Source organism: Pollachius pollachius (assembly GCF_949987615.1).
Source record: "Pollachius pollachius genome assembly, chromosome: 2".
NCBI classification, from domain to species: Eukaryota; Metazoa; Chordata; class Actinopteri; order Gadiformes; family Gadidae; genus Pollachius; species Pollachius pollachius.
Genome location: NC_136935.1, coordinates 9011685 through 9035385, shown reverse-complemented (window position 1 = coordinate 9035385; position 23701 = coordinate 9011685). Strand labels below are relative to the sequence as shown.

General features: G+C 51.9%; 2 protein-coding genes across 2 annotated transcripts in view; one reads left to right on the top strand and one right to left on the bottom strand.

Moving 5' to 3' along the window:
• Positions 1 to 466: 466 nt before the first annotated feature.
• eml4 (EMAP like 4) lies at positions 467 to 20417 on the top strand. The gene is made up of 24 exons (XM_079728779.1): positions 467 to 767; positions 6483 to 6665; positions 7021 to 7159; positions 8470 to 8694; positions 10514 to 10654; positions 10986 to 11011; positions 11439 to 11474; positions 12235 to 12358; positions 12713 to 12862; positions 13034 to 13103; positions 13193 to 13303; positions 13539 to 13634; positions 14015 to 14149; positions 14366 to 14501; positions 15276 to 15424; positions 15675 to 15800; positions 16620 to 16751; positions 16893 to 16960; positions 17097 to 17185; positions 17626 to 17723; positions 17818 to 17905; positions 18263 to 18361; positions 19060 to 19190; positions 19399 to 20417. The coding sequence occupies exons 1-24, from the start codon at positions 743 to 745 to the stop codon at positions 19816 to 19818; spliced, it is 2997 nt and encodes a 998-aa protein (XP_079584905.1). The 5' UTR covers positions 467 to 742; the 3' UTR covers positions 19819 to 20417.
• Positions 20418 to 22805: 2388 nt separating this feature from the next.
• Positions 22806 to 23701, bottom strand: part of LOC307070481 (uncharacterized protein) — a 1264-nt gene continuing 368 nt past the window's right edge. Inside the window, exons 2-3 of the mRNA XM_079728967.1 lie at positions 23391 to 23489; positions 22806 to 23257 (exon numbers count right to left, since the gene is read on the bottom strand). Of these exons, the coding sequence (XP_079585093.1) occupies positions 23172 to 23257; positions 23391 to 23489 (185 nt within the window). The 3' untranslated portion in view covers positions 22806 to 23171. The remainder of the gene's footprint in view (positions 23258 to 23390; positions 23490 to 23701) is intronic.

Here is a 23701-nt window from a genome sequence, read left to right as displayed (position 1 = left end):
GGAACACCAGACCCTCTAGAACACCAGACCCTCTAGAACACCAGACCCTCTAGAGGAACACCAGACCCTCTGGAACACCAGACCCTCTGTCTAGAGGAACACCAGACCCTGTAGAGGAACTACTGCAGTATACTGCCAGTGTGTTCCTCATGAAGGCCTGCTGCAGTATACTAAAAGTGTGTTCCTCGTGTAGGCCAACCACAGTATATTGTAGTAGATATGATGGTAGTAGCCTGCATCAGCGCTATTGATGGTTCTAATGTGATATTCCAGATTAGTTTCCGCCCGACTGGACGCACGGTGGCGCTGCCTCCCCAGCGGCCTCCCAGAGGATGCCTCCCCGGCCTAGACGCTCTGCAGGCGGCAGGACTCGGCAGCCGGTCCGCTGGCGGGGGAAGCGCTCTCTGCCAAAGCAGGCGGAGTCGGAAACGCGAAAGCCAGAGAGTCGCCCTCCCCCAGACCGAAGGAAGGCATTGGTGTGCGAGTGTGTGGTAGTGGAGTCAAGCGAAAATAACGTGATCAACAGGCCCCCCCCGGGAGCCAGCAGCGTGTCTCGGACCGAGATTTCACCGCGACTGGCCGGTAAACACCGAGAGGTCGGGTCTCTGCGTGGAGCCGAGCTACCGTCCACCGTCTCCGCGTGAAGAGCCCGGGCCGAGGCCGACGGTCCGCCGAACCTCCGCGGATACCGATAAAGGAGATCCGCCAGAGAGCCGTCGTAGCCGGGGGGAATCTCTCACCGATGGACGGGCTCACCGGGAGTCTGGGTGAGTACGAGGGGTGAAGCGGGTCGGTACTGCAGCGGGATGGCGGGTTGTGTTTGCGGCGTACGGCGGTGGAATGCGTGCCATCCGCCGCGCCGCTACAGACACGTGTCACTGCTGTGTACATGCACGGGGAACCCCGCCGCTCTGTTGATCAGCCCGCAGCACTGACGCTACTGCGTCGGCTCTGCGTCAGTAGACTGGTCCGGTGAGACCCCTCCAGAACCCCAGGGCTAGTCCCCTATAGACCCCCGGGGCTCGAACCCTACAGACCCGCAGGGCTGGACCGTAGCCTCGCGCCTGCAGCCTCGGGCTGCGAACAATGCAGAGAATTATGACGTTTTTCAAGTGCTCATGACGTCAGGCAGGTCTGTGATCCGGTTCTAGCAGACAAAGACCCAGGAAGCGATTTATTCAGCCCGTCTGGCGGTGCGTGCGTGTGCGTGAGTGTGCGCGCGTGCTTGCTTGTGTGTGCGTGTCTGTGTGTATGTATGTCATTATAACACGTTGTAAATTGATGCGCGTGGAGATTCCTCCGTCATTTGACACAATAACTCCTCTATCTAGCGGCCTGGTGTATTCACAGTCCAACAGAATCACTGGTCTGACAGACTCACTGGTCTGAGAGACACTTGTCTGATAGACTGACTTGTCTGAAGACTGACTGGTCATGCTCTCTGAAACATCTAATCTAAAGGAGATAATATGACAATATAGAATGCAAATCATGTCGAATGAAACCGAAGAGTGAGTGTGTGTGTGTGTGTGTGTGTGTGTGTGCGCGTGTGTGTGCACGGTCTGTGTGTGTGTAATCCAGATCAAGCTTAATCAGTTGGCACCCTCCCATAACCCTAATCTGTAATTATAATCCAATAATAATCTCTAATTCTAACCTCTCTGGCTCTCGCTCTCTTTCTCTCTCTATAATGCTCCTTGACCTCGAAGGAGGATCTGACAAGGATCTAGGCCGTGTCGCAGCCTACGTTGCTAGGCCAGATGTCATGTTGAGCGTTGGTTTTATTGAACGGCCAAATAATGCATTGGTGCAAGGCATTGTGGGACGGCACCGTCTCAGTGGTAAAGGACGGTCCAGCCTGCTGGATGAGAGGAAGAGCACTGAAGCATCTTCAGCATCAGTACCGCTCGGATCACGATATCCATCTGGGTCAAGACCGACCCGAGTCTCTCTCTCTCTCTCTCCCTCTCCCTCTCTCTCTCTCTCGCGCTCGTTCTCGGTCTCGCTCTCTCTCTCGCTCTCTCTTGTAATGAACAGGAATTCAAAGATTATATAATTTAATTTCTCGTAAATCAGACCACTGAATGTGATTGGTGGAAGGCTGATGATTCTAACCAATCGTGGTCAACCAGGAACATTATGCAGTGTTTTGATGAAGCTCCTTAGAACAATGGCATCGGCTTGAGGTCACCCATTTGATGTGCAGTCCACCAATCAGAGGTTCGAGGGCAGATGTTTTTATAATGGCTGGTCATGGAGGGTGTTTTACCGCCAAAGACGCCCTACTGGGTGTGTTGACCCCCCCTCCTCCTCCCAGAGCAACCAATCACAGACACTCTGACTTTTAACTGTCAATAGACTAAAAATAGACTGGTCCGAAGCCAGGTGCCACAAACTCATAAACATAAACATATACACATACACTCTGCAGGCTCATGATGTGTGTGGCCACCAGAGGCTCCACTGTGTTGGAGCTAACGCAAGCTAATGCTAAGGCCTTACTGTAACATGGTCTGTAGTGTGGGAGTCATTATCAGAGCGACCTGAGGGATTTTATTGACTTGAAGTCAATAAAGTATCCCACGATGCATTGCAATATCGGGTGAGCATGCTGGCTATAAAAGGTGAAATCTAGCATCATGCTTCGAGATATCAGCTACATGGTGGACGTGTGTCAACACACACACACACAGACAGACAGACAGACAGACAGACAGACAAACACATCTGCCCTCTTTTTTTCTCTTCCTCATTTGGCAGACAGATAGACATTTGAGCAGAATATCTGAACGCTGCCTTTTTGAACTGAAGTTAATGAGTAGTGAGGTGTCGTGTGTGCGTGTGGGTCTCTCTGATTGGCTGAAAGGTTTCTCTCCAGCTGTATACTGCAGGGTGGTAGGGTCAGATCCTATGCTGAACCAGGTCACCCCTGACCTCTGACCCCCACCTGCTCCCCAGGTCTCTGTCTCCGTGATGCTCCTTTGGATTCAGGATCCGTACAAAGGTTTTCGTTGATTGACAGCACTTTCTGCATGTTGATTCATTGGTGGCAGCTGTCACTCAACATAATCACAATGATGTGGCTATTCTATTGATCAAATCCTGACTTTCCATCGCCAAGAACCAATAGAGATTGAGAGGGAGGGGGTAGGCTAGGCTAGGCTATCTGCTGCCAACTGGCTCGTGACCCCTGACCTCTGATCACTGCTACATTGATCTGCTTGGGGGGGTTGGGGAGGGGGGGGTATTTTTAGGTGTCTGTCACCAACAAATCAGTAATGTGCTGTGGGCTGCATTCCCACACACACACGGTAGTACTTTGGTACTATGTAAGTACTGAGGGACAACGGTAGTATTGTGTTAGTATTGTAGTATTATGTTAGTACTGTGGTACTACCATGGTACAGTGTAGAGAGAGCGAGAGAGAGAGAGAGAGTGCACTGTTAGAATGTGCAACATAGTAAGTGACAGGCTGACACTTGTCTAAAAGACACACACACACACACACACACACACACACACACACACACACACACACACACACACACACACACACACACACTATCCTATATTAGCTGGCATGTAGACACATGCAACCGTTTCAAATTAACATTTCTATATGTCTGTCTGTCTGTCTCCTGCAATGTAAATGATGCATTAATCATTAGCCTAAACTTGTCTATCTCACACACGAACACACACACACACACACACACACACACACATACACACACACGTGCTGACATGGTTTTGATATGAATGGACTTTAATAAGTATCTGTGAAGACCGTGTGTGTGTGTGTGGATTTATAGTGAGGCGTGCACGTACACACACACTAAGGTCATCCTGTGTGGAGCAATAAACCCAACGAGGAACAAAGCCTTCATCTGTCCTCCCCCGACCGCTCTTTGGCTCATCACTCACTCATCCACCACTGTGTCACCCTTTCACTGTGTCACCCCTCACTGTGTCACCCCTCACTGTGTCACCCCTCATTGAGTCACTGTGTCACCCCTCACTGTGTCACCCCTCATTGAGTCACTGTGTCGCCCCTCACTGAGTCACTGAGTCACCACTCATTCACTCATTCAACCATCAGTCTTTAGCGATCATGTTCAGAACCCCAGATAGGATTTAGTTCAGCTTTGTGTAAAAACCCTGAACTGAATCTGGTTGGACAGGAAGTCCATGTGCAGCAGTTTGAATCCGTTTCCTGCAGATTCGAAAGGAGGTGTGAAAAGGAAGCGCCGCTTGTAAATTTTATTGGTCGTCATTGACGGCAGCAACTAACTGCCAAAAAGACGCTCCTCCAGTGCATCAACCAAAAGCCTGTCCTGCCTCTAAAACCTACTGACCTCAGAGGTCTGGAGGCTGTCCTGCCTCTAAAGACTACTGAGAGACAAGATGTAAATACGTTATGATGGGACCAACTTCACTCTCCTGCTGAATGAGCATCAGCCTGCTGTCCAGGTAACGATGGGCCTTCCTCTAAGCTGCTTGTCCATTAAGGGAGTGGAGGGTGTGGACGGCAGTAAAAATTAGAAAAACCCCACTGTGGTGGAGAACACCAGCACTGGGCTATGGGGACACAGAACACCACCACTATGAGGACAGAGAACACCACCACTATGAGGACAGAGAACACCACAACTATGAGGACAGAGAACACCACCACTGTTTCCAATTATATATATACCTTTTTATAATATTGTGAATCTTTATTTGAAGAATAATATCCAACCTGCACGGGAAGGGGGGAGGGAGAGAGAGGGGTGGGGGGGTGCAGGGGGGGGATAGGATAGGGAGAAAGACAGAGGGAGAGAGAGAGGGGGAGAGAGGAAGAGATAATTGGAACCAGATCTGGGTGGAATGTGGGGTGGCAACAATACTCACTCACACACGTAAATGCAAACTTAAATATGAGCCTGTATGGGCTGGTTGTACAGGCTGGCTGCAGGCTGGCTGTACAGGCTGGTTGTAGTTTGGTTGTAGAGGCTGGTTGTACAGGCTGGTTGCAGGCTGGTTGTACAGGCTGGTTGTAGGCTGATTGCTGCAGGTCCTCGCTTACCACAAACTGTCTGTCATGCTCGTGTGTGTGTGTGTGTGTATCTGCCCCAACTGGTCTTGTATAAATCATTAGTAACTTCAAAGACTACTGGAGACACACCCGAGAGTCTATATATATATAATCTGATGACATCTCCAGATGGGGTTCCGTGGCAAATAGAATAAAGTAACCTACACATTCATTTATATTTAGACATCTGCCAGAGGATTTTATCAAAAGTGACTTGTTGTTGGCTTCATGCTAGCTGGGACTGGCTATATGTAGCTTTATGGTATCTGGGTTTGGCTATGCGTTAGCCTCATGCTAGCTGGGTCTGGCTATGTGTTAGCTTTGTGCTAGCTGGGTCTGGCTATGTGTTACCTTCATGCTAGCTGGGTCTGGCTATGTCTTAGCATTGTGCTAGCAGGGGTTGGCTTTGTGTTAGCTTCCTGCGAGCTGGGTCTGGCTATGTGTTAGCTTTGTGCTAGTTGGCTCTGACGGTGTGTAAGCTCCTTGCACGGTGGCATAACCACACAGGAAGTCAAAATGCTTACTTCCTGGTCATAAATTATTGAACTATTGGCTAAGATGGTGTGACCTCATTTCCTGTCAGTAGAACTTTTTATCGAAAACATTATTTTCCGTTTGTTTTACTTCGCAGCTGTGTGTGTGTGTGTGTGTGTGTGTGTGTGTGTGTGTGTTCCCTGTACTTGTCATATCTCACAGTGGTCTGTAACATTCCTCATTCCTCAGCTCTCTCTCACACACACACACACACACACACACACACACACACCACTGCAGCAACAGTGTGTCGTCATAGATCATCATCATCGTTTCATCACATCATGACATCATGAATCCTTGTGACATCATAAATCCTCCTTGTTTCATCATGACATCATACGTCCTGGTTGTGTCATTATGACATCCCCACTGATACATGTATCTTAACTGATGTTACTCCTACTATAGACGAGTATCTGTTGTTACTCTTACTATAGAGGAGTATCTGTTGCTACTCCTACTACACTCTGAGGAGTATCTGGGGTGTCTAAGGAGGTGGAGCAGGTGGTGTGGTGCCCGGAAGGTTGCTGGTGCGATCACCGGCTCCCTCTAGCTTTGTGGAGGTGTTCCTGACCGTCTTAACTTAGGGCTCTGGGTTCCGTTGTTCATTATCCTGCATTCTTCATCCGGGTTTCAAACTGTGGTCCATTTGTCCTCAAAGTTTGAGTGGTGTCACAATTAAATTGAGGGCATTTAGCTAGCCAGCGAGGACAGGATGCTACACCATGCTAAGTACTGTTTCTAGGTGCCAGGACGTACATACAGTAGTACTTATAGAACATACAGTAGTACTACATCACCTGGCAGTGTGTTTTTGTGTCGGTCACAACGGTGACATCCCGGTGCTGACGCTGTGCCCCTCCCCCAGACGACAGCATGTCGGGCCACAGTGCGTCGGACGTGACGGAGCGTCTGGCGGCGCTGGAGCTGCGGGTACAGCAGCAGGAGGACGAGCTGATGGTGCTGAAGGCGGCACTGGCCGACGTGCTGCGACGCCTGGCCGCCACCGAGGAGGCCAAGCCCCCTGCCTCGGCCAAGAAACCGGGGAAAGGTGGGTGTGCCTCCCTGTGATAAACTCCTGGTGCTAACTATCCTCTAGGTGCTAACGTCATGGTGCTAACCCCACTGTTTTAACCCCCTGGTGCTAACCCCATGGTGCTAACCCCCTGGTGCTAACCCCATGGTGCTAACCCCCTGGTGCTATCCCCATGGTGCTAACCTCCTGGTGCTAACGTCATGGTGCTAACCCCACTGTTTTAACCCCCTGGTGCTAACCCCATGGTGCTAACCCCATGGTGCTAACCTCCTGGTGCTGACGTCACGGTGCTAACCCCTGTGGTCCCCTCTGATGCTACCCCTTGAGGCTAACCCCACTGTGATAACCCCCTGTGCCCCCCTCCCCCCAGGCGGGACCCCCCTGCGGGAGGCCTACTCCCTGTCCTCTATCTCCAACGGGGGGCCGGCAGGACGCCCCGCCCACCGGCCCCGGGACTCCTCCTCCGTGTCTGTCACACGCAAGGACACACTGTCCTCCGCCGCCAAGAGGTACACACACACACACATCCACACACATCCACACACACACACACATCCACACACACACACACACACACACACACACACACACACACACACACACACACACACACACACACACACACACACACACTCTAAATGGAGTTCTATATTAAATGAAGATGGTACACGGTTTGACCAGGATGTCCCCGGCCGTCCGGGTCATGGTCCTTTCCCAGGACCACCTAGGACTTTCAGGACCCTCCCCTGGTCTCTCTGGTTCCTCTGGTGGTTCCTCTGGTGGTTCCTCTTGTGGTTCCTCTGGTGGTTCCTCTGGTGGTTCCTCTGGTGTTTCCTCTGGCGGTTCCTCTGGTGGTTCCTCTGGTAGTTCCTCTGGTGGTTCCTCTGGTGGTTCCTCTGGTGGTTCCTCTCTGGTTCCTCTGGTGGTTCCTCTGGTGGTTCGTCTGGTGGTTCCTCTCTGGTTCCTCTGGTGGTTCCTCTGGTGGTTCCTCTGGTGGTTCCTCTGGTAGTTCCTCTGGTGGTTCCTCTGGTGGTTCCTCTCTGGTTCCTCTGGTAGTTCCCCTGGTGGTTCCTCTGGTGGTTCCTGTCTCCAGACCCTGGATGTGAATCTGTGACCTCATATTAATCATGTTTCAGTCTTCAGACAGTGTTCTGGACCGGGCGCACGTTGTGTTGTGGATGTTGTGTTGTTGTTCGTGTTAAGTTGTTGTTGATGTTGTGTTGTTGTTGATGTTGTGTCCCTCCTCCCCACAACTTGTTCTCTAGTTCTGATCGCAGCCATTTAGCTCTTAGCCACCTAGCTCCTAGCCACTTAGCTATTAGCCACTTAGCTGTTAGCCACTTAGCTCCTAGCCACTCAGCTCTTAGCCCCTTAGCTCCAAGCCACATGGCGCCTAACCACTTAGCTCTTAGCCACTTAGCTCCTAACCACATACCTCCCAGCCACATAGCTCCAAGCCACAAAGCTCCTAGCCCATTGCTCCTAGACACTTAGCTCCAAGCCAAATAGCTCCTAGGAACTTAGCTCTTAGCCACTTAGCTCCTAACCACAAAGCTCCTAGCCATTTAGCACCTAGCCACATAACGTTATCCACTTAGCTTCTAGCCTAGAAGCCCATAGCCATGACGCTTGTAGCCATTAACTCATGGCCACTTGAGGACACGTCTCCTCTTCCCCATGTCTCCTTCTCATCCCCTTGTCTCCTCCTCCCAAAGTCTCCTCCTCTCGTCTCCTCATCCCCATGTCCCCTCCTCCTCTAGTCTCCTCCTCTAGTCTCCTGCTCCTCCTCATGCTAACGCCTCCTGGTTCTCCTCCACAGCGGAGTCGAGGAGAGGAGGAAGGAGGCGGGCCGGCCCCAGATGGAGGGCATCCAGGAGAACCAGGCGGCCTCTCCCGCCGCTGCTTCCTCCTCCTCCGTCGCCGCCTCCCCCTCCCCCGCCCCCTCCCCCTCCCCCAGCCACCCCTCCTCCCCCCACCCCCCCCAGACCCAGCGGGCCGCCGGCCAATCAGCAGACTCCACCAAAGGCCCCTCCCCCCTCAAAAGGTTTCACCTAGCATCGTCTTGACGCTAACTGTTCTTCTCCTGCTACGCTACAGCTGACATTGTCTCGACGCTAACTGTTCTTCTCCTGCTACGCTAAAGCTAGCATCGTCTTGACGCTAACTGTTCTTCTCCTGCTACGCTACAGCTAGCATCGTCTGGACGCTAACTGTTCTTCTCCTTCTAAGCTACAGCTAGCTTCATCACGACGCTAACTGTTCTTTTCCTGCTACTCTTCAGCTAGCCTTGTTTGCTGATCCTCTTCAGGCTCACAGGACTAACAACAAGCTACCTCCAACCATCACTACTAATGAACTGCTATCTCTCTCGCTCTCGCTCTCTCTCTGTCACTCACTCCCATCTGATGGTTAGATGTTCTGAGCTGAACGCTCTCTCTCCCAGCTCTCTCTCTTGGCTCTCTCTCTCTCTCTTCCTGCTAAGCTAACTAGTGGCTAATTAGTGGTGTGATTACCAGCCCTGACCTCCTGGTTCCTTCTGGTTGCTCCTCTAATGTTCTCTCTCTCTCTAGCTAACGGCTGCTGCATGCTAACTGTTTCCCCTGTGAGACGTCCTCTCTGACTGTTACCTAGTGCTTGGTACACTTAGCGCTCTGCTTACTCCCAGTGCTAGCAACAGCTAGCGCTAACTACTCTACGCTCTCTGAGGGATGCTCTGGAATCATGTGACACAAGTGAGAATATTTAAATGAAGAAATAAAGATCTCTGTTTCATCACTCTAGATAGTGACCTCACTCTAGATATTGACCTCACTCTAGAGAGTGACCTCACTTTAGAGGGGGACCTCACTCTAGATAGTGACCTCACTCTAGATAGTGACCTCACTCTAGTGACCTCACTCTAGAGGGTGACCTCACTCTAGAGGGTGACCTCACTCTAGTGACCTCACTCTAGAGGGTGACCTCACTACAGGGGGACCTCACTCTAGTGACCTCACTCTAGAGGGTGACCTCACTCTAGAGGGTGACCTAAATAGAGGGGGACCTCACTGTAGTGACCTCACTCTAGAGGGGGACCTCACTCTGGTGACCTCACTCTAGAGGGTGACCTCACTCTAGAGGGGGACCTCACTCTAGTGACCTCACTCTAGAGGGGGACATCACTTTAGAGGGGGACATCACTCTAGAGGGTGACCTCACTCTAGAGGGGGACCTCACTCTAGATAGTGACCTCACTCTAGAGGATGACCTCACTCTAGAGGGTGACCTCACTCTGGTGTCCTCACTCTAGAGGGTGACCTCACTCTGGTGACCTCACTCTAGAGGGGGACCTCACTCTAGAGGGGGACCTCACTCTAGATAGTGACCTCACTCTGGAGGGGGACATCACTTTAGAGGGGGACATCACTCTAGAGGGTGACCTCACTCTAGAGGGGGATCTCACTCTAGATAGTGACCTCACTCTAGAGGATGACCTCACTCTAGAGGGTGACCTCACTCTGGTGTCCTCACTCTTGAGGGTGACCTCACTCTGGTGACCTCACTCTAGAGGGGGACCTCACTCTAGAGGGGGACCTCACTCTAGATAGTGACCTCACTCTGGAGGGTGACTTCACTAGAGGGGGACCTCACTCTAGAGGGGGACCTCACTCTAGAAGGGGACCTCACTCTAGTGACCTCACTCTAGAGGGTGCTGCTGGTTAGACCAATGCACCGAAGACTGTCCAATCCAATCTCACTAAGCGTTTCACCATGACAACCCAGGGCATCCTCCTCCTCTTCCTCTTCCACATCTCCCTACAGTATCTCTACTGCCCTACTTACTGTGTGTGTGTGTGTGTGTGTGTGTGTGTGTGTGTGTTCAGGGGTTCCAGTGCTAAGCGCTCCTCTGGGATGGAGCGCTCCCAGAGCAGCACCTGGGACGGGGGGGAGGAGGGGCGGAGCAAGCTGGTGAAGGCGGCCTCCACCTCCAGGCTGCTGGCCAAGGTGGTGAAGAACAGTGACAGGTAGCGCACACACATGTTATACATACATGTTACACACATGTTATACATACATGTTACACAGACATGTTTTACACACATGTTACACACATCGAATACACACAAGCTATACGCACCCCTAACGCACATGTTACACACACATGTCAGACACACGTTATGCACATGCGTAACATTGCTAATACATATAAAACACATACACATGTGACTCCTTTAGCACCTACATATGATCCGAAACAAAATATCCCCACGGGGGTCATGTAATAATTATTTATAATAAGCATAATTAATATTACAGAGTGAATAACTGTTTCTAACGTGATATCATTTCCCCCAGACACAAAGATCCTGTGGTGAACCAAGGTAATTATGTCCTTCCTCGTACCATCGTCTTCATTGTATGCTGACTTAAATTAATCCAAACACCAGGTCATTGATCAATCGATCAGTGAGTGGTTCTGATCAGAGGTCGGCCTATGGGATGAATGAATGAAGGGTTTGCCCTGTGTATATATGTCATCGACAGCAGTGTTGTTAGCATTAGCATTAGTAACTATGTCTGAGTGTTGTTAGTATAAGCATTAGCATTAGTAACTATATGTCTGAGTGTCGTTAGCATTAGCATTAGTAACTATATGTCTGAGTGTCGTTAGCATTAGCATTAGTAACTATATGTCGTTAGCATTAGCTACTGTATATATGTGTGTGCTGGTAGCAACAGCATTGAGAGCACATGAGCTCTTAGCTGCCGTATGTGTCAGTGAAACTGTCTCTATCTGGATTCCTAAAGCTAAAATGTCCACGCGTGAGAAGAACAGCCAAGCAGGTGAGTGTGGCCGCTGCAGCAGCAAGCTAACTCGAGCTAACTCAACAGCCAGTGGCAAATGCTTGATGCTAACATAACAACAGGCTACTGGATTAGCAGCCTAGCGAGGCTAAAGCTACCAGACTAGCGGCCTAGCAAGGCTAAGGCTACCGGACTAGCAGCCTAGCGAGCCTAAGGCTACCGGACTAGCAGCCTAGCGAGCCTAAGGCTACCGGACTAGCAGCCTAGCAAGGCTAAGGCTACCGCACTAGAAGCCGCTTTTGAATGATTGCTTGAACTTCACCACCTCTGGTTTCTTTAAACTTTCAAACCCGACCGCAACTTTTGACTTCTAATTCGGTCAGACAAACCTTTTCTTTTTATCTCTAAAAACGTTTTACTTTTCTTTTGCAGCCGTTGCAGGCTTACCGCTTACCGCTAACCTATCTAGGCTGCTATACAAGCTAACTGCTATCCAAGCTTCACCTCAGTTCAGGCATGAGAGACCAAGTCTACCTGGAAACCGTTGATTTAAACCCAGCTTCATCTGAATGGCATTTTCCTTCTTCTGTTGGTTTGATGCTATTTTTAACCCCTTGTGCTGCCTGCTGCCTGTCTGTCTGTATGTCTGTATGTCTGTCTGTCTGTCTGTCTGTCTGTCTGTCTGTCTCTGTCTGTCTGTCTTTCCTCAATGAATCCATAGACATAGACCTCTCCTTCTAATTGTGTGTGTGTGTGTGTGTGTGTGTGTGTGTGTGTGTGTGTGTGTGTGTGTGTGCAGAGGGGAACCACATCAAGATGTTCATGCGCGGCCGGCCAATCACCATGTTCTTCCCGGCGGAGGTGGAGAACTACGACGACGTGAAGGCGGAGCTTCCCCCAGAAAGGCTGAGGCTGGAGTGGGTGTATCCTTAACTTAATTACCACCACTCACCCTTAACTAACCTCCACTTACCCTTAACTAACCTAAACTTACCCTTTACTAACCTAAACTTACCCGTAACTAACCTCCACTTACCCTTAACTGACTTCAACTTACCCTTAACTGACCTCCAGTAACCCTTAACTAACCTCCACTTACCCTTTACTGACCTCCAGTGACCCTTAACTGACCTCCACCTACCCTTAACTGACCTCCACTTAACACTTAGAGTAGTTGACATGGTTCTGAACACGGCCCCCTCCTCTGGCTCCTCTCTGATTGGCCAATCCAGAAGTGTTTCCTGTGTGGCAGGAAGTGGTTCCTTAGCGCGGCTCAGGTACGGCTACCGGGGGCGGGACTGCCGGGCCAACGTGTGCCTGCTGCCCACCGGGGAGGTGGTGTACTTCATCGCTTCCGTGGTGGTGCTGTTCAACCACGAGGAGCGCACCCAGCGCCACTACCTGGGCCACACCGACTGCGTCAAGTGGTGAGCAGCTGACGCAAGTGGGGCTAGCGGCTTACGCTAACGGACTAGTGGCTAAAACTAGCGGGCTAGCACCCAGCTCACCCTGCCATGGATACACTAAACATAAAGTAGAATATCTAGAATAGATTCAATTAATAAAATCTCTCTCTCTCTCTCTCTCTCTCGCCCCAGTCTTGCCGTCCATCCAGATAAGATCCGTATCGCTACAGGACAGATTGCCGGCGTGGACAAGGATGGCCGCGTAAGCCCCGCCCCTCCGTCTCTGGAATTATTGATCAATGGGTTGGGGTTACATGGCTGTGATAACTGATGAGGTGTGTGTGTGTGCAGGCCGTGCAGCCCCACGTCCGTGTGTGGGACAGCGTCAGTCTGTCCACGCTGCAGATCCTGGGGCTAGGGACCTTCGAGAGGGGTGTGGGCTCGCTAGCCTTCTCCAAGGCGGTGAGTATCCAGCGCTAATGGCCGGGCTAATGGCTGGGCTCTGCCAGTCACTTCCTTTGGGTCAAGGCTCGCTTCCTAACCTAGCATAGCTTCTAGCCAGGCATAGCCATTAGCCTAGCATAGCCGCGAGCCTACTGGAGCCCAGCGCGGCCGCTCAAGGTTCGACTCTTTAGTATTCTAACTGTGTGTGTGTGTGTGTGTGTGTGTGTGTGTGTGTTTGTGTGTGTGTGCGCAGGACTCCGGCCACCATCTCAGTGTAATCGATGACTGTAATGACCACATGCTGACCGTCTGGGACTGGCAGAAGAAGAGCAAGGTTGCAGAGATCAAAGTAAATACACAATGAGACCGACTATTGGAAGCTGTTATCAACTGTTATCAACTGTTATAAACTTCTATGAACTGTTATCAACTACTCTGAACTGTTATCACTTGTCATCAACTGTCATGAACTGTCATCAACTGTTATCAGCTATCCCCTTAACTCTTATAAACCTCTAGCGATTGGTCAGATAAATCTATATTTCTGCTATATTTCTGTATTGCTGTTTTAATATATTAGTCTTTTCTGATTGGCTCATATTGGTGCAATGATATCAGCTGGTCCCGTTGTCAACCAATCAGAAGAAATTGACCGCCCAGCCATTGAGTTTGTGACAGAACGTGTTTTGTGGTGAGGGGCGTGGCCTGACGGTGTGTTGTGATTGGCAGACGACCAATGAGGTGGTGCTGTGGGTGGAGTTCCACCCCACCGACCCCCACACGCTGGTCACCTGCGGGAAGTCCCACATCTTCTTCTGGCTGTGGGGGGGCAGCTCGCTGGCCCGCAAGCAGGGCATCTTCGGGGTGAGTCACATGACCGCGTCACATGACCGCGTCACATGACCGCGTCACATGACGCTACACCACGCTCCCCTCTGGTTGGTTCTTGATTTAGATGTGATCCTCGTATAGAAAAGCTGCTTTTACAAATGTGAGTTATTTTCAATATGAGGCAAATTGAGAGTGTATATTTTTGTTGTCTGTGCGTGTGCGTGTGTGCGTGTGCGTGCGGGGTTGTAGAAGTACGAGAAGCCTAAGTTCGTGCAGTGCCTGGCGTTCCTGAGCTCGGGGGACATCCTGACCGGAGACTCTGGGGGGATCCTGCTGGTCTGGACCCGCAGCGCTACCGAGCCCCCCTCAGGGAAGGGGCCCAAAGGTACCAGACCCTGTGTGTGTGTGGGGGGGGGGGGGGGGGGGTCGGGGGGATGGTAATCAGTACGCATCTTCCCTCAGTGGAGAGGAGATGTCAGGAACAAAAACAATTAGTCTGCAGAGGTTCCTGCCATGTGGGCTCTACCATGTCTCTCTCTCTGTCTCTCTCTCTCTCTGTCTCTCTCTCTGTCTCTCTCTCTCTGTCTCTCTCTCTCTGTCTCTCTGTCTGTGTCTCTCTCTTTCTCTCTCTCTGTCTCTCTCTCTGTCTCTCTCTCTCTGTCTCTCTGTCTGTGTCTCTCTCTTTCTCTCTCTCTGTCTCTCTCTCTCTGTCTCTCTCTCTCTCTGTCTGTGTCTCTCTCTTTCTCTCTCTCTGTCTCTCTCTGTCTCTCTGTCTGTGTCTCTCTCTTTCTCTCTGTCTGTCTGTCTGTCTGTCTGTCTGTCTGTCTATGTAGAGTTGTAGTTTGCTGCCCCCTGTTGGCTAAATCAGGAACTATCACAACAAGACTCAGAAGTGAATGGTAGTTCACCCTTCAACGTGTGTGTGTGTGTGTAGTGCTCATAGGGTCTGTGTATGTTATAGTGTGTGTAACGCAGCAGTAACTCACCCCCAAGGACCTATGAAACCTGTTCAGTCAGGACTTGTTGCTAGGATACCACCGTCAGCACCGCTCTTTGATGTCGTCTCCTGAACAAACACTCAATGATGACGTTTTCTGAGTGGGTCGACTCTGATCAACATTAAAGTTTGTATCTTCTGTGTGTGTGTGTGTGTGTGCAGCCTACCAGATTGTGCGTCAAGTCAAGGCCCACGAGGGCAGTGTGTTCACGTTGTGTCAGATGAGGAACGGCACCCTGCTGACCGGCGGTGGGAAGGACCGCAAGATCATCCTCTGGGACCACGACCTGCACCCCGAGAGGGAGATAGAGGTACACACGCAGGCACACACACACACACACGCACACACAGGCTCACACACACACACACACATGCAAACACGCAGACACACACACACACATGCAGACACACAAAAAACGCAGACACACACACACACTCATGTAGACACACATGCAGACACACACACACGCAGACACACAAACACATGAACACACCCAGGACCCCTCCCTCCGACCTGAGGGGGGTACCCTCCCCTGGTCCTCAATGTGTTCTGTGCCCCAGGTCCCGGAGCAGTACGGGACCATCCGGGCTGTGGCCGAGGGGCGCGGGGAGGAGTTCCTGGTCGGCACCTCCAGGAACTTCCTGCTTAGAGGAACCTTCAACGACGGCTTCCAGGTGGAGGTCCAGGTGAGACCCTTAAACCTTGACCCGGGACCTAGAGGGTACCCTGACCCAGGGCCAGGTGGTTAACAAGGTCCTGCGTGTGGACCAGGTGGTTAACGAGGTGCTAGGTGTGGACCAGGTGGTTAACGAGGGGGTTAATCAGGTGGTGGGTGTGGACCAGGTGGTTAACGAGTTCCTGCTTGGGGACCAGGTGGTTAACAAGGTGCTAGGTGTGGACCTTGTGGTTAACGAGGTGCTAGGTGTGGACCTTGTGGTTAACGAGGTGCTTAACGAGATGCTGTGTGTGGAACAGGTGGTTAACAAGTTGCTAAGTGTGGACCAGGTGTTTAACGAGGTGATTAACGAGGGGGCTGTGTGTGGACCAGGTGGTTAAAGAGGTGGTTAACAAGGTGGTGGGTGTGGACCAGGTGGTTAACGAGGTGGTGGGTGTGGACCAGGTGGTTAACGAGGTGGTGGGTGTGGACCAGGTGGTTAACGAAGTGCTAGGGGTGGACCAGTTGGTTAACAAGGTGGTTAACGAGGTGCTGCATGTGGACCAGGTGGTTAACGAGGTGGTTAATGAGTTGCTAGGTGTGGACCAGGTGTTGAAAGAGGTGGTTAATGAGGGGGCTGGGTGTGGACCAGGTGGTTAACGAGGTGGTTAACAAGATGCTGCGTGTGGATCAGGTAGTTAACGAGGTGGTTAACAAGGTGCTGCATGTGGATCAGGTGGTTAACGAGGTGGTTAACAAGTTGCTGCATGTGGATCAGGTGTTTAATGAGGTGGTTAACGAGGTGCTAAGTGTGGACCATAGGATGAACAACGTGCTGTTTGTGTTTCAGGGCCACACAGACGAGCTGTGGGGGCTGGCCTCCCACCCCTTCAGGGACCTGTTCCTCACCTGTGCTCAGGACCGCCAGGTGTGCATGTGGAACTCGGCGGACCACTCCCTGGAGTGGACGCGCCTGGTGGAGGTGAGTCTGACCAAACGCTACACTAAAGAACTTCAAAGATTCACAATTAAAAATTTGATTTCATGGTAACTATTGAGGGTTGAGTAACCGTGGGAACCGTGATGAGGGGTGAGTTACACTGGTACCCGTCCTTTGTTTCAGGAGCACGGCCACTGTGCAGACTTCCATCCCAGTGGCGCAGTGGTTGCCATAGGAACCCACTCTGGAAAGTAAGTAGTGCTCTAGAGCGGCCGTCATCGCTCTGACCCTCACACAACCCTCAGAGCCTTCGCTGCTGAGCCCCAGGCCAACGGTAGCCCCGGCTAGGATAGCCAAGGGCTTAATGACCCCCCTGTCTCCCCCCAGGTGGTACGTTCTGGACGCCGAGACCACCGACCTGGTGGCGATCCACACCGACGGCAACGAGCAGCTGTCCGTCATGCGCTACTCTGTAGGTGGGTGGAGCCAAAACGCTTAGTACTTCCTGTCTGGAGCGCCATTGCAACCAAGCCATGGTCAGACCGTGTGACCTCGTGGGACCCCTGTGTGACTCTGTGTGACCCAGTGTGACCCCCTGTGACCCCCGGGTTACGCTGGGTGACCCCCGTGTGACCCGGTGTAACCCCCGGGTGACCCCTTGTGACCCCGGGTTGGGGAGCAGGAAGCAGCAGGCCTTCCTGTAGGATCAGCTGAGAGGCCGTCTGAGGGCCTGCAGGGGTCAGACCTAACGAGGGGGGGTCAGACCTAACAAGGGGGGGTCAGACCTAACGAGGGGGGGTCAGACCTAACAAGGGGGGGTCAGACCTAACGAGGGGGGGTCTTACCGCTCCGGGGTTCCATTGAAACTGACCACGCCGCCTTAAGGACTTCCTGTGTGTGGCTCCGCCCCCTGTAGACGGAGCGCTGCTGGCCGTCGGTTCCCATGACAACTTCATTTACCTCTACAACGTGACGGACAAGGGCCGCAAGTACACCCGCTACGGGAAGTGCACTGTGAGTCTGTCTGCCTGTCTGTCACTGTGTGTGTGTGTGTGTGTGTGTGTGTGTGTGTGTGTGTTCATATGCCTGACTGACTCTCTGTTCTCAGGGACATTCCAGCTACATCACCCACCTTGACTGGTCTCCTGACAACAACTTCATCATGTCCAACTCCGGGGACTATGAGATCCTCTACTGTGAGTACCTAGAGCCAGGGGTCCTGCAGGCAGCTGGAGGGACACCTAGAGCCAGGGGTCCTGCAGGCAGCTGGTGGGACACGATGTCAGATGTGTAGCGTGCTAGATTTGTTAGCCTGCTGGATGTGTAGCGTGCTAGGTGTGTTAGCGTTCTAGATGTGTTAGCATGACGGATGTGTTAGCGTGCTAGATGTGTTAGGGCTAGATGTTTTAGCGTGTTAGATGTGTCGGCGTTCTAGAAGTGTTAGCGTGTTAGATGTGTAGAGTGCAAGGTGTTTTAGCGTGCTAACTGTGTTAGCGTGCTCGGTGTGTTAGCATGCTAGGTTTGTTAGCCTGCTAACTGTGTTTTCTCCATAGGGGACGTTCCTAACGGCTGTAAACTGATCAGGAACCGCTCAGAGTGCAAAGACATCGACTGGGCGACCTACACCTGCGTGCTCGGGTTCCACGTGTTCGGTGTGTGCGTGTGTGTGTGTGTGGGTGTGTGTTTGCGCATGTTTGTGTGTGTGTTTGGTGACATGGGTCAGTGTGGAACGTATTCTTGGGTTTGTGTGTTGTCCAAGCTCACAATAATAATATCATTTCTAGGGGTGTGGTCTTACATGTTAATAATGACATCCTGTGAAGGGTGTGGCCCCCCATGTTAATAATGACATCCTGTGAAGGGTGTGGCCCCCCATGTTAATAATGACATCCTGTGAAGGGTGTGGCCCCCCATGTAATAATGACATCCTGTGAAGGGTGTGGCCTCCCATGTTAATAATGACCTCATGTGTAGGGGCGTGGCCTCCCATGTTAATAATGGCATCCTGGGTAGGGGTGTGGCCTCCCATGTTAATAATGACCGCCTGTTTAGGGGTGTGGCCTCCCATGTTAATAATGACCGCCTGTTTAGGGGTGTGGCCTCCAATGTTAATAATGGTGTCCTGTGTAGGGGTGTGGCCTCCAATGTTAATAATGGTGTCCTGTGAAGTGGTGTGGCTTCCCATGTTAATAATGGGTGTGTCCTCCCATATTAATAATAACATCCTCTTTAGGGGTGTGGCCTCCCATGTTAATAATGACCGCCTGTTTAGGGGTGTGGCCTCCCATGTTAATAATGACCGCCTGTTTAGGGGTGTGGCCTCCCATGTTAATAATAACATCCTCTTTAGGGGTGTGGCCGGAGGGATCTGATGGGACGGACATCAACGCTCTGATTCGCTCTCACAGCAGGAGGGTGATCGCCCTCGCTGACGACTTCTGTAAAGTTCACCTGTTCGCCTACCCCTGCTCCAGGGCAAAGGTAGACCTGTCTGTCTGTCTGTCTCTCTGTCTGTCTCTCTACTATTCAGATTCAGATTCCTAGTGTGTCTGTCTGTCTCTCTACTAGTGTGCTTTTCTGCCTGTTATTGATTGTTTTGTCTTTATAGATATACACATAGATAGATATAGATAGATACATAAAATATAGTTTGCTGCCGGGTTCACTTCCCTTTTCCTGTTTCCTGCAGGCGCCCAGCCATAAGTACAGCGCCCACAGCAGTCATGTGACCAACGTGAGCTTCCTGCACAACGACCGCCACCTGGTGTCCACCGGGGGGAAGGACACCAGCGTCATGCAGTGGAGGCTGGTGGAGAAGAGCCCCGCACTGGGGGAGGGGCCCCGCAGGGCGGACCCCGGCCCCCGCCCTCTCAGCCCCGCCCGCGTCCAGGAGCCCGAGGAGGAGGAGCCCGCCGAAGAGGTCGTGGCCAATGGGATGAAGGAGAGCTTACCCGAAACCCCGCCCCACTCCGAGTCGACTCCGTCCCCCTCCGACAGCACAGCCAGTCCAAAGGACAGCCTTGACCCCAGTGAGGACACGCCTACTCCCAGTGAGGACACGCCCACTCCCAGCGATGAAGCCCTGCCCCCTTTCACCCCACCCTCCTAAAGAGAGAGAGAGAGAGAGAGAGAGAGAGAGACATAGAGGGTAGGGGGGAGAGAAATGGAGAAGGAAGAGAGAGAGAGAGACAGAGAGAGAAAGAGAGAGAGAGAGAGAGAGACAGGGAATGAGAGAGAGAGAGAGAGAGAGAGAGAGAGAGAGAGAGAGAGAGAGAGAGAGAGAGAGAGAGAGAGGCCCGTTGGTCTCAGCGTTTAATATGCGTTCCTCCTCCCCACTACTCCCCCCCCGCCCTCGCCACCAGGCCTCTGCCGGAATAGGCTCTGCTTCTTTTGTAAGCTGTCAGCATCTGGAGGTGTGTGTGTGTGTGTGTGTGTGTGTGTGTGTGTGTGTGTGTGTGTGTGTGTGTGTGCAACCCTTCCTTGTATCTCTGGTAAATGCATGTCTGTCTTTAAATGGTCAGACACACTGACAGACGCACACATACATACATGCACACATACACACATACACATGTACACACAAACTTATTCTCACACATACGCATTCAGACACATACAAATACACGCGTACCAGAGATACACCCTGGTTGCTTTGGGGGTGTCGGCAGGCAATGGTTTGGGCAGGGTTAGGAGATGTTAAGGGGCGGGGTTAGGAGATGTTAACGGGCGGGGTTAGGAGATGTTAAGGGGCGGGGTTAGGAGATGTTAAGGGGTGGGGTTAGGAGATGTTAAGGGGCGGGGTTAGGAGATGTTAAGGGGCGGGGTTCGGAGATGTTAAGGGGCGGGGTTAGGAGATGTTAAGGGGCGGGGTCAGGAGATGTTAAGGTGCGGCGTTAGATGTTAAGGGGCAGGGTTAGGAGATGTTAAGGGGCGGGGTTAGGAGATGTTAAGGGGCAGGGTTAGGAGATGTTAAGGGGCGGGTTTAGGAGATGCTTTGGGGCGGGGTTAGGAGATGTTAAGGGGCGGGTTTAGGAGATGCTTTGGGGCGGGGTTAGGAGATGTTAAGGGGCGGGGTTAGGAGATGTTAAGGGGTGGGGTTAGGAGATGTTAAGGGGCGGGTTTAGGAGATGCTTTGGGGCGGGTTTAGGAGTTTAGGGGCGGGGTTAGGAGATGTTAAGGGCGGGGTTAGGAGTTTAGGGGCGGGGTTAGGAGATGTTTAGGGGCGGGGTTAGGGTTTGCTTTGGGGTGGGACTGGGGTATAGTTAGGGGTGGGGCTAAACAGTGATTAGGGGCGGGGTTAGGAGAGTGATGGGGCGGGGCTAGCGAACCAGAGCAATGATGTGAGTTAATGAGTAGGACTCCGGGTGCTGACAGGAAGTGACATCACAGGGCGTAGAGGGGTGGTTCCTGGGGGAGGTCCGCCCCCGAGGGCAGCTGTTTTTTTTCCTCCTTTGAGCCATATGTTTCTTTAGGTGTTATTGTTACTGTACTGTAGGTCAGTGAGTGGGGCGGGGCCAGCTCTCTCTCTCCACCCCCTGTCAGCGGTGTGTATATAATGGGTTTCCTCTTGTGTATATTTCTGCTGTCACTCGTCATGTGTCCGCTCCACCACTAGGGGGAGACAGTCGCTGCTCCTCAGCTCCTCATCCGTCAGCATCTGGTCACATGATGTGTTTTAGCCAATGGGGAGGGGTGGTTGTCCCTGCCACTCAGAGCTGTGTGCCTATCCTGGATGTGGGATTTGAGAAGGGGGGGCTCCGTTCATAGTGTAGTATAATCTATCCATCTATATCTATCTCTCTGGCCATATTTCTTCATGCCTATCTATCTTATGTCGTTATATTTCTAGCGCTCTACTTCTATCTAACGATCTCATTATACTTCTGTCTCATCGTCTCTGCTTTCTGACGTTGTGTTTTTTAATGGAAGGGTTTGAAGAGATCAGCTTCAAGACTCAAGTGAAACGAGGGGGGGGGGGGGGGGGGGAGGTTGCTGATAAGAGATTTAACTTGATCATGTGATGTGTTTTGAGCCAATCGTATCTCTCATGCATTCCTGTCAGAAGACAGAAACCGTACTGAAGATTTCAACCATAAGTAAATAAACATTTTAAACCAAACCAACCACCGTGTATGTCCCTTTGTTCCCTCACTTCACCTCCAAGACCTCGAGAGTCCTCCTGGGGGGGGGGGGCGGGTGGGGGGGGCTGTGGTCCGACCTCTGACCTCATCCTCTCTGGAGGATGGTCTGTCTTCTTGACCGCTTGTTTTCCTCCACACTGAAGATCAGTTCTTCAAGGCTGTGATTGACATTCCCCCGCCCGTCATTACCGTTCAGGCCCCTTCTCCTCTCTCCTCTTCGCTCCCCTTCTCTCTCCTCTCCTCTCCTTCTGTCACCTCTCCTCTCCCCTCTTTCCTCTCCCCCTCTCTCCTCTTCACTCCCTTTACCTCTTCTCTCCTCCCTCCTCTCCTATTCTCTCCTCTTCTCTCCCCTTCCCTCTCCTCTTCTCTCCTATCCTCCCTCCTCTCCTATTCTCTCCTCTTCTTTCCCCTTCCCTCTCCTCCTCTCTCCTCTCCTCCTCCTCCTCCTCCTCCTCTCCTCACCTCGTATGTCCTCTCCTCTCCTCTCCTGGACAGGTGTGAGCGTGGTACTGCTGTTTTAAGGTACTGCTCCTCAGAGGTCAGAGGTCAGAGGTCGGGTCAGAGGAGAGCAGTAGCCTCACCTCTGTTCCTTCAGAGGGATTTGAAATGTGGAACGTTTAGCTTTTCAACTCTTTGTAATTATTGCGTGTTAGACCCTCTATCATCTCAGTTCTAAGTGGTTGTAGTTGGAATGAGAGCAGACCCCAATGTTTAATTTGATTTCAGTTAAAGGGTTTGCAGACTGGTTGTGTTTTAGTTCAGACTGAATCAACAGACTCAACAGACCCTGAACCCTCATGACCCGCTCAACGTCCGCTGTCCGCTAGTGTTGACACAGTGTGTTGTGTGCTTCAGAGTCAACGACATGGACACACTTTTATCAGTTTATTTCGTCCGCTGTCCGCTAGTATTGACACAGTGTGTTGTTGTGTGCTGCAGAGTCGACGACATGGGCACACTTTCATCAGTTTATTTCGCTCAAATACATCAGAATAAAGGTTTGCTTGAATCTAGTAAGCTAAGCACTAATTAGCTGGGTGCTAGTTAGCTGAGCGCTAGTAAGCTTGGCTCCAGTCAGCTGAGCTCTAGTTAGCTGAGCTCTAGTTAGCTGAGCTTCTTGTCCAATAAGATGAAGGCAGACAGAACAGACATCAGGTCCAGGTGAATTGAGGAGAAGGACCAGAGGAGCCGACCAGAGGAGCCGACCAGAGGAGCAGACCAGAGGAGCAGACCAGAGGAGCAGACCAGAGGAGCAGACCAGAGGAGCCGACCAGAGCAGCAGACCAGAGCAGCCGACCAGAGGAGCAGCCCCGCGGAGCGTTCAGGCGTTGCAGAGGCTGGTGAAGCAGCACTTCCAGCCCGGACGCTCACACAGATCCAGACGAGCACAGCCCTTCTCTCCGGTCTCTGCACACACACACACACACACACACACACACACACACACACACACACACACACACACGCAGGTGGTGTCAGAGGAGGTGGAGGAGTTGGTTGTTATTGGTGGTGGTGGAGGTGTTTGAGGAGGTGTGTATACCCCGGGTGTAGCAGGCCTGCTGGGTTCTGCTGCTGCAGCTCAGGACCTGGTTCCGGACCATCAGGTGGTCTTCTCCATAGCACTGGATCTTGAAGTCAGCTGAGAAGCACAACAGTAACACTATGAACTACACGCACAGAGCTGCACACACAGCACTACACACATAGCGCTGCACACAACTACACAACTACACGTGGAGCTACACACACAACTACAAGTGGTCGTAGAGCTACACACAACTGCACACAGAGCTACACGCACAACTACAGACAGAGCTACACACTACTACACAACTACACATAGAGCTAGCA